Source organism: Oncorhynchus masou, chromosome 22 (assembly GCF_036934945.1).
Source record: "Oncorhynchus masou masou isolate Uvic2021 chromosome 22, UVic_Omas_1.1, whole genome shotgun sequence".
Classification (NCBI taxonomy): domain Eukaryota; kingdom Metazoa; phylum Chordata; class Actinopteri; order Salmoniformes; family Salmonidae; genus Oncorhynchus; species Oncorhynchus masou.
Window position 1 is genome coordinate 20,447,059 of NC_088233.1, and position 10,929 is coordinate 20,457,987.

Consider the following 10,929-nt stretch of genomic DNA (forward strand, 5'->3'; position numbering starts at 1 on the left):
CAGGGAATCGCCCGCAGCAAGAGCAACATCATTGATATATACAGAGAAAAGAGTCGGCCCGAGAATTGAACCGTGTGGTACCCCCATAGAGACTGCTAGAGGACCGGACAACATGCCAGTCCTGAGCATTTACAATACAAAACACCAGGGGCTTCAGTTATAATATTTGCCATGTAATCCTGCCCAGCGGGGATGACCAGATAGTCATGTATGTTTCAGTATAGACAGGACACACTGTAACAGCTGAAACTGTAACAAACTCCCCCCGCCAGATGGAGATAGTAATTGTGACCTGCGAATGAACTCACGATAACATCCAACCATATGCATGAACCAGAGATGATAGCTACAGTGATTTAACTGCGTCTGTGTTCTTTTCTGAATACCCTTGTTTGTCTGAAATATTTCATGTCTCCCACATTCAAAATGTATCGTGTTAAATTGCTTGACAATTTCGGCAGACCATTATTCATCTCCATCAACTATCACTATTCCTCTATATCTTCTCCATCACCCTGTATCTTCTCTCTTCTATCTCACTTCTTTCTCACACTCTCTCTGTCAGGTGCTAGTGTCCACTCACTCTTCTATTGTTATCCTTCTGTCCCCTAGGGCTGCTATGAGAAGGTGGAGGAGTGGCTCGATGACAATAAGCATCTCATGGGAACCATTGGCATGTGCATCTTGGTAGTGCAGGTAAGCAGCAAGCTCTCCATGGAGCCTGTGTGTGTGAGTGACTCCTCTCTCACCCTGCCTGTGAGAGACAGCCCCGTAATAAGGTCTATGCTCAGTGAGTGTAGTAGCACACACACATTCTGCCATACTGAAATATTGAAGATGGTGTCTGGTGCACCCTGGTCCTGTCTGAGGGAATGCAATCCCCCTGACGCTGTGCCGAACACTGGAGCTGGATCCAGAGCCAGACACTTGGAAGTGATATGAGACCTGATGAAGAGATCTCAGCATGCTGCTGCATCTCTATGTCCTCATGTGTGTCCTTCTTGTCTTACTCTCTGTCTACCCTAAAGTGCATCTCTGTCTCGCTGTCCTTGTGGTGTGCAATCTTACTAACCTAAAGTACAGTACCTGTCTCTCGCTCTGTCTGTCCTAGTGGTCTGTCTCTCTGACTAACCTAAAGTACCTGTCTGTCTCTGTGGCTAACCTAAAGTACCTGTCTCTCGCTCTGTCCTAGTGGTCTGTCTCTCTGACTAACCTAAAGTACCTGTCTGTGTCTGTGGCTAACCTAAAGTACCTGTCTCTCGCTCTGTCCTAGTGGTCTGTCTCTCTGACTAACCTAAAGTACCTGTCTGTCTCTGTGGCTAACCTAAAGTACCTGTCTCTCGCTCTGTCCTAGTGGTCTGTCTCTCTGACTAACCTAAAGGGCCTGTCTGTCTCTGTGGCTAACCTAAAGTACCTGTCTCTCGCTCTGTCCTAGTGGTCTGTCTCTCTGACTAACCTAAAGTACCTGTCTGTCTCTGACCAACCTAAAGTACCTGTCTGTCTCTCTGTCCTTGTGGTCTGATCTCTGACTAACCTAAAGTACCTGTCTGTCTCTCTGTCCTTGTGGTCTGTCTCTCTGACTAACCTAAAGTTCCCAAATCAGAAGTCTGACTCACTTTCCTTTTTGTCTGACTATCTTCTGTTATTGTGTGATTCTCTGTGTGCCCTACCTGTCTGCTCCTTGTCTACCCTTCCTGTATTCCCTACCTGTCTAACTCCAGCGTTCTGTCTCTCTGCTATCACCTACCCTGTCTTGTGTAGACTAGTGTAGTCACCATGATTTTAGACTGTACCACAGGGATGGTATGCTTCTGTCTGCACACACACAAATCCCAAACACACCTAACATTTGCATAGGGTGTTTGAGAGGGAGGGAGAGAAAGAGAGCAGGAAGGAGAATGAGAGAGAATGGGGATCTGGATCTCCTCTAAAGCATAGTATCTAGTAGGCTGAGCATGCAGCAGCAGAAGGGCAATAGACCCTTCCCCTTTCCTCTGCAGGGCTTTGACCTTTGACCTGACCCCACTACCTAGATAACATCCCACAGCCCATTAGTGAGACAGTACAGTACACCTGTATGCCAGGGGTCCAAAACCTAACGAAAAAGACATTACAGCCTTTACAATTTACATACATTTCAAAACATGAACATGTAATGTGTGTGTGCATCTATCGTTGACACATACATGTCAGTACATACACACAACAAGGGTGTGGGTCTGTGTGTGACAGTGTATGGTTTGGGGTGTGATCTGTGGTGTGTGCTTAGCCTTGCTCTGGAGACTGGTATAATAACTGTGATTACACACTCAAGGTAACTTCTGGCTGCAGTAAGTGCAGTCTGCTTCTGTAACAGACCTGGTTTCAGTCTCAAAACTGTAAACCCCATCCATATGGCACTCCAGGCAGGCTAAGGCAAACGCTGAAAGTTTTTAAAATATTTTAAATAGTATTTGAACCCAGGTCTGTTCTATAATGAAGAGTACCACTCACTCCCGTCCTTACTGCTTCAGATAAAGAATTTAGGATCAGCCTTCCGACTTTGTTTGATGTGAAAGTAGTTGTGCGTATCACAGGCTATTTCTTAATGGAAAACTTCAAGGAGAATACCATTTTTTTCAGGTGCATCAAAATTTGCCTAATTGACATAATGCGCTCACTTATCTCACGTTATTCCTTCAGTGAGATACAGAGGAAGCTTGCTATGTATGGAGAGAGAGAGGTAACACAACACTAGTGTAGCACAGCACAGATGTAGGATCTTCATTTTATCACCCTGTTGCAGGAGAACTTTCTGCAACTTGTAGAATGTTTGAGGTTTAAATAGGCTTCTGAAGTTTGTAATTTCCCCTTAGAAATTTCAGACTTGATTTTACCTTACAAAAAATCAACCGCTACAAAGTCTGACCAGGTTTCAAATACGATTTCAAATATTACAAAAGTCCGAAGTTTGGGAAGTATAAAAACAATTTGAATACACTGACTCAAATACACTTGCATGCGTTTACCCAGGTATTTGAAAATAGTATTTTTAAAGAATTATTTGAAAATCTTCTTAAATACAATTTGGTCAAGTATTTTTTTTTTTTTTTTTACAATTAATGATTCAAATACTCAAATAAAAGTACTTGTTTTTGACTGTGTATTTGAAAATACTTATAAGTGGACTACAGGACCAAGCACGCCCCCATTCTCATCGACGGGGCTGCAGTGGAGCAGGTTGAAAGCTTCAAGTTCCTTGGTGTCCACATCACCAACAAACAAACATTTTTTTTATTTAACTAGGCAAGTCAGCTAAGAATAAATTCTTATTTTCAATGACAGCCTAGGAACAGTGGGTTAACTGCCTCCTTCAGGGGCAGAATGACAGATTTTTACCTTATCAGCTCATGGATTTGCGCTTGCAACCTTTCAGTTACCAGTCCAACACTCTAACCACTAGGCTACCTGCCGCCCCAACATGGTCCAAGCACACCAAGACAGTCGTGAAGAGGGCACAACAAAACCTATTCCCCCTCAGGAGACTGAAAAAAATTGGCATGGGTCCTCAGATTCTTAAAAGGTTGTACAGCTGCACCATCGAGAGCATCCTGACTGGTTGCATCGCTGCTTGGTATGGCAACTGCTCGGACTCCGACTGCAAGGCACTTCAGAGGGTAGTGCAAACATTACATCACAAGGGTAAAGCTTCCTGCCATCCAGGATCCTCCATACCAGGTAGTGTCAGAGGAAGACCCTAAAAATTGTGAAAGACTCCAGCCACGCTAGTCATAGGCTGTTCTCTCTGCTACTGCACAGCAAGCGGTACCTGAGCGCCAAGTCTAGGTCCAAGAGCCATAAGACTCCTGAACATCTAGCCAAATGCCTATCCAGACTATTTGCATTACACCACTGATATTCTATGTTGTCATCAATACATAGTCACTTTAATAACTCTTGTGGTTAGAGCACTGGACTAGTAACCGGAATGTTGCAAGTTCAAACCCCTGAGCAGACAAGGTACAATTCTGTCATTCTGCCTCTGAACAGGCAGTTAACCCACTGTTCCTAGGCTGTCATTGAAAATAAGAATGTGTTCTTAACTGACTTGCCTGGTGAAATAAAGTTTAAAAAAATGTACATATTACCTAAACTAACTGGTGCCCCCCACACATTGACTCTATACTGGTACCCCCCTGTATATAGTCTTGCTATTATTACTTTACTGCTGCTCTTTAATTACTTGTTACTTTTATCTCTTATTCTTATCCATATTTTTTTAAACTGCACTGTTGGTTAGATGCTTGTAAGTAAGCATTTCGCTGTTGTATTCGGCGCATGTGACTAATACAATTTGTTTTGACACAGACAATACCTTTTATTTATACCAGATACTTAATCTCTGACAAAAATATCCATTAATTATAATCCAAATAATAATTTGCATTTCCTGTGGCTGCAAGATTTTTTCCTGCTGTAGCAAACTGGCTCAAATTAAGATCTTACATCTGTATACACATCACTCAGAGCTGGCTGCACTGTACCATTCATTGTGTCAATAACAATAATAAAACCCATTTAGACTTCAAATTCTCTGTGTTCTCCCTCTCCTCTGCAGCTCCTCGGCATGGCGTTCTCCATGACACTGTTCCACCAAATCCATAGAACGGGGAAGAAGTACGACGCTTAGCGGGTGACAGACGGCACACAGTGAAACGAGCCCCATACGCTGCCTGATGGGAAAGACTCTGGATGACCCCCTACCCCCCCCTTCCCCACTGCATCACTAAGCCTCCCCAGAAACCCTGTACAGACTGCAGCTGTGTCACCCTCCTCCTCTGCTCTGTCCACTCCACCATTCATTTGCCAAAGAAAAATGGGACTGGAAGATAAAAGTACAAATATACTTTTGGCAAGGAACCCTTCGGTTATCGCTCTCCTCTTCAGAAGTACTATTTTTGGGGTGCTTGTACTAACAGTTTTGTGGGAAATAGGAATTTTGTGAAACAACAAACGCTTTACTAATACTCACATCCCCCTGCAAGGCAAAGAAAGAGAAGACAACAAAACCGATATTGTAGTTCCCTCCTGGCTTTCATGGATTTTGTCGTGTTGATTATTTATGTTAACTTTCCCTTGTAAATGATGAAAGGCTCCAACATAGCATGCTAGTTTTCTACTCCCTGGAACTTTTTGTTATTGAAAATGTCAGACAACAATGTTTTTTTCCCCATTACAACATGATTATTTTCCTAAATGTGTTCTTTATGCTCATATGGAATGGAGTGTTTGATATGCTAAGTCTTATCTCTTGTCAGAGCTGTAAAATGGATGAGGCTGAGGCTGTGGATGGCCAGAGGACAGGGGTTAGGATCAAGGTTATAATGCCAGGAGTCCTTAGTGCATGGTGCTCTGGATTCAGACAGGTTCTTGGAACGTCAGGAATGTTCTGTGATAGGAAGAATTACAAATCTTGAAATCAATAGTCATTTCAACCAAATCACCCAGATAACCATCTCACCACGCAACACACAAAGAAACATACCAGTGTTGTTCTCTTTTCAACTTCCAACTACATTTACATTTCAAAGTTTAGTCATTCAGCAGACACTTATCCAGAGTGAATTACAATTAGTGCATTCATCTTAAAATAGTCTATAACCAGAAAATGAATGTGTTTAATACGGGCCCGTCAGGACTGGCACATATCTGGTGCTCTCTCTCTCTCTCTCTCTGAGGGCTGAAACTAGTGACTGCAGCATTAGATCAGACTGATGGAGCTGCTACTGCAGACGAGGCAGCGTGAGATTTGAGAGGAGAGAGAGAACAGAACTGCTGGATGGATGGCTGCCTTCAAACGTCTACAACAGCATTGATCGTCTGAAGAGTTTCTCTGCTGTTTCTCCTCTTGCACACCTGAACTCTTTCAAAAAATCCCTCTCTTTCTCCATCTCCTTATCTGTCGCTCTCTCCTCTTCCTCTCTCTCTTTCTTTTTACATGTCAGAATGGCAGGAGGGGTAGAAACTCTTCGCAGTACACATTTCCACTGACATTCCTTCCAGACTAAGTGATGATGTATCTATCTATACCTCTAGTCTGGATGCTACTGCTGTTGTAGTTTTCAAAGCACATCCCCTGCTTCAGTATGTCACAGAGGGGGTGGAAGGTGAGGGAGGGAATCGGATCAAAAGGTGATGCAGTGGTTTAGATATGGCAATGCGCCCTGTTACTGGCGCCACAACGTAGGTCAATGTATGGCTCAACCACAGGAGTCCTGAACAACAAGTGTAGTTCTGTTCAGGCCACTTGGATATCTACACTCTAAACTACTTAGGAGGGCTTTACCAACAGGATCATGTCCATTAGGCTCCATCAAAACAGACCGAAACAGTGTGGGACTACCTGGAAACGCACATTTTCCAATGCTTGCTCTAATGAACGCAACCCAGTTTTCCTTTAACATGTCATCGTGCAGAAGAAGAGGGAACTTTAAGAGGCGTTCACTGCCAACCGTCTGCTTGTAGTAATCGATAAACTGATTCATCATTAACATGCTGAACTGGCTGAATGTTTACTGTACTTTGGGAAATTTGATAAGAAGTTAGATAATCGGGCCCAGAAGTTGCAAAGCTAAAAAATGTTATCTTTTTGAATTTTACCCCTTTTTCATGGTATCCAATTGTTTAGTAGCTACTATCTTGTCTCATTGCTACAACTCCCGTATGGGCTTGGGAGAGACAAAGGTTGAAAGTCATGCATTCTCCAATACACAACCCAACCAAGCCGCACTGCTTCTTAACACAGCACTATCCAACCCGGAAGCCAGCCGCACCAATGTGTCAGAGGAAACACCATGCACCTGGCAACCTTGGTTAGCGCGCACTGCGCCCGGCCCGCCACAGGAGTCGCTGGTGCGCAATGAGACAAGGATTTCCCTACCGGCCAAACCCTCCCTAACGACGCTAGGCCAATTGTGCATCTCCCCACTGACCTCCCGGTCACGGCCGGTTACGACAGAGCCTGGGTACGAACCCAGATAGTCTCTGGTGGCACAGCTGGCGCTGCAGTACAGCGCCCTTAACCACTGCGCCAACCGGGAGGCCTGAATAAATTCGATCTTACAAATGTAGGAGGGTTAGGGGCTAGGATTCTGCTTGGGATAAGAAGTGTAAGAACACTGACACTGCATTGCTGCTACATGAAGAATAAAGGGGAAGTAGAGGTAATGTAACCAAGCACAGCTAGCTCAGAGACACTGCTGCCTAGCTTTTACACTCACCGTCTGCAGCAAGGATCATCTGCAGGATCATCTAAGGTCATTAATTAAGGCTGATAAGGACATCTTTATTTGAACATATTGGGACGTACATACCCTACATAGTGGTAGATTGCAGCAGATGCTGGTTTGTGTGTAGCTGCGTCACAGGCTCAGTTGGTTGTTGCTCACCTTTACCTCTAATTCACCGGATGCCCCGTCATACTCCACAGGGAAAACATGACAGCTGCTGATGTAAAGCACAGGCTTCATATCCCCTCAGCCTGGGTGCATCCACAAACAGTCGTCACAATTTAGCGCTCCAGCAAATTCTGCAAGGTACATGCCAGGATAGACATTTGTAGCAACGTGACAGTTGTTTTTGGTCCCTTAAGAACTTGTTTGCTGTAGAGTGTAGACCTACATGTGTATCCTTTGTACCTCCCGTGTAAATCCTTGCACCCTCTCCCTTGAGTAAGATTGGGTGATGGTGAGGGGCGTTTTATTTGTCACTCTGCTTGCTCCCAGAAGTAATCCTGCATCTAACATCATAGACTTAACTGATCATATCTGTGATCATTACTGTATTGTACAAGTCTGACATTGCCACATTGTGTGAACTGATTTGGGGTGGAATGGTTTGATGTTGAATGAAATGCAGAATAGCCTCTTCAGCATGAAGATAGATAGATATATATTTAAAAATCCTGAAGACGAACCAGCTTCTCACTGTTTATATGTCAGACGTGGTTCAAGAATCATCTCAAAATCCCAAACTGTTTTTCCGTTCTCATTCATGTAACGTGTAACTGTCACTGCCCTCTTTTGAAATGTCAGTTTTCAACCATTCAGAAATGTTTCTGTTCTTCTGAGGGAATTCATTCATGTCTTTGCTTCTCTCACATTCTCCCATCGTCAGTTGGTTTCTCAGTGTTTTAACAATTGTTGTTTGTTCATGTTCGTAGGGGTGCAGTATAAGAAGGCCTGTTACTTTAACACAAATTGTTTTTGTCTCTTGCTTTTATACAATATGCTGTTTTACTATGTTCTACTTGGCTTTTGTTTTGTCTGAAGCTCACTGTCAGTTATCCGGAGAACATAACATCATTAGTATTTTATCCTCGGGATTATAAAAGGATAGTTAGACGGGAGAGTTGAAGATAAAAGAAACTTTCCTGTTCAAGGTGCAACTAAACCACCTTCCTGTCTTAACTTTGCCACAGGCATTTATCCAAGTCTCGTTTTGAGGGAGGAACATGCAGTCAGAGTAGGACGATATACGAAGATCTTTTAAATTAAGAGTGCTATTCTATTATGTCTTTAACCATGCCTGTACCACTTTTATAAATGCCTGCCCAACCTTGCCCTGTGGAATGTGTTAAATCTCAGATGACACTGACTAAGCAACATAATTCCTTTTACTGCATTAAGCTTATGCTAGTCCTGAGTGTAAATAATCTAATTTCACAAATGATCAACTGTTGCAGTTGCACCTCTACAGTACGAAGGAACTCATGAACCTAATACCTATTGGCATCATTTGATATGAAATGAAATTCTAAATGACAGCAGGATCTTACCAACTAATACCTACGCTCTCTCTGACTGTATATTTTTGGAAATAATTTTCTCAGCTGTATGGGTGTTAACTAATATCCTACCCATTAATTGTTATTTTATTAATATTTTATTCCTTTGATAGTTTGTTTGCATTTGTACATTTTCATTCAGGAGCAGTGTATATGAAATGTTCATATCTTTTTTGAGGTTAGTACTGTATTCATGTTTTTACACTATTGCAGCTTGTAGTGAGATACATTTCATGCATGGATTTGGAATGAGCATTAAGTATTGACTCTCTTCACATGGAAACACTGCCACAGACTAGAGACGGAAAGGGAAGAATGGTTGTTGGGGTTTTGTCGGCTATGAGGGAATTTGAAAGGAAGCAGCTCATTTCTATCTACCACCTTTGACATATTTTTATAATCTCTTCTCTAATCCCCCACCACTAAAGCTGACTATCTGAGCTGTTCTGAAGTGTATGCTCTTGAATAGTGTGTTTGATGTAGTGTCGTGGCAAACGGCAGTATTATCTGCTACATGTCAGCCTTGTCCTGTGGAGTTTCTCTGCTACATGTAAAATCACTCTGAATATAAGGTGGTGCACTACATTTCATTCTTTAAATCCTGCTATTTTTGAAATAAAGGAAAGTGTGTCGCAAAATTCCATGATACCCTGTACACTCATTTGCCTTTCATGTTTGAAGACTGACATTGTTGATGTGTTGCTTTTTTGTTGGCACTGTTAACTATACCGTATATGTTTGAATCTAAAAAACAGAACATTTTGGTATATTGTAAGATTTTCAAACAGCAGTGAACCAATGAGGGAGCTGTTGTCAGTGGTTAGGCCCCTCCCCCCCACCCCCCAAATGTGCTCTTTTAAATTAAATTAAACCTAAGGGACCGTTACGGCAGACAGTGTGATGAACTATCTTAATAGAAACTCAAATGACAGTTGTCATCAGAGTCTCTCTCTCTGATTTTATGAGTTGGTTTCTACAGATGATGAGCATCCTATAACATCCCATTTTATCTAGTATTTTTACTGCTTGATGTGGGTACGAGTATTTTTTTTACTGAGCTTTACCCCATGAAGTCATCTGTTCTTCCTGTGTTGTAGTTATTGGAGTTTACTGTGCCATTCCATTCTGGCTTTCTTTAACCTCACTGTTCCGTCTATGCAAAAAATACCTAGTTTAGCCTTTGTACATACTATTTTGTATTAGTAATATGTATTGAAATAAAGTGATTAGAATCAATGATGAATGGGGATTTTTTGTTGATTTTCCAGCATAGGGTAATACTGTATTTTGTCTTCATCAGTAGAAAGAAAAACTAGAAAACCCCTATAGTAGTCTTCTCGTGTAGTCCTCCTGACGTTTTCACTCCATTCCCTGGCATCCACAGCAATTCGGCCTTGCATCCCAGCACCTCAATGTCGAACATAGAATGGATGTTTTCCACTTGTTTTACCAGTGTTTTTCAGCTTACACATTCAGCTATCTCTTTGACCAAATGGTTGAAAAAGCACATCTCAGTGCTCTAACTTCCTTCCATCCTGCACTGCTGGAGGACTCGATCACATCAATTAGTTGTTTTAGATTTGGTTAATTAAGAAATGTTGGCTTCCCGAGTGGTGCAGAGGTCTACGGCAGTCCATCACAGTGCTAAAGGTGTTGCTACAGACCTGGGTTCAATCCCATGCTGTGTCACAGTTGGCTGTGACTGGGAGACCAATGAGGCGGTGCACAGTTGGATAGGGGATGGCTCGACGAGACGGCCTACAGGGAGGAGGTGAGGGCCCTCGTAGTGTGGTATCAGGAAAATAACCTCACACTCAACGTCAACAAAACTAAGGAGATGATTGTGGACTTAAGGAAACAGCAGAGGGAACACCCCCCTATCCACATCGATGGAACAGTAGTGGAGAGGGTAGTAAGTTTTAAGTTCCTCGGCGTACACATCACAGACAAACTGATTTGGTCCACCCACAAAGACAGCATCGTGAAGAAAGCGCAGCAGCGCCTCTTCAACCTCACCAAAAGCACTCACAAACTTCTACAGATGCACAATTGAGAGCATCCTGTCGGGCTTTATCACCGCCTGGTACAGCAACTGCTCCGCCCAC

General features: G+C 42.8%; 1 protein-coding gene across 2 annotated transcripts in view; it reads left to right on the forward strand.

Moving 5' to 3' along the window:
* Positions 1 to 10,067, forward strand: part of LOC135509160 (tetraspanin-9) — a 319,454-nt gene extending 309,387 nt beyond the window's left edge. For both annotated transcript variants that reach the window (XM_064929578.1, XM_064929576.1), the window contains 2 exons: positions 613 to 696; positions 4,598 to 10,067. In XM_064929578.1, the coding sequence (XP_064785650.1) occupies positions 613 to 696; positions 4,598 to 4,669 (156 nt within the window). In that variant the 3' untranslated portion in view covers positions 4,670 to 10,067. The remainder of the gene's footprint in view (positions 1 to 612; positions 697 to 4,597) is intronic.
* Positions 10,068 to 10,929: the final 862 nt, after the last annotated feature.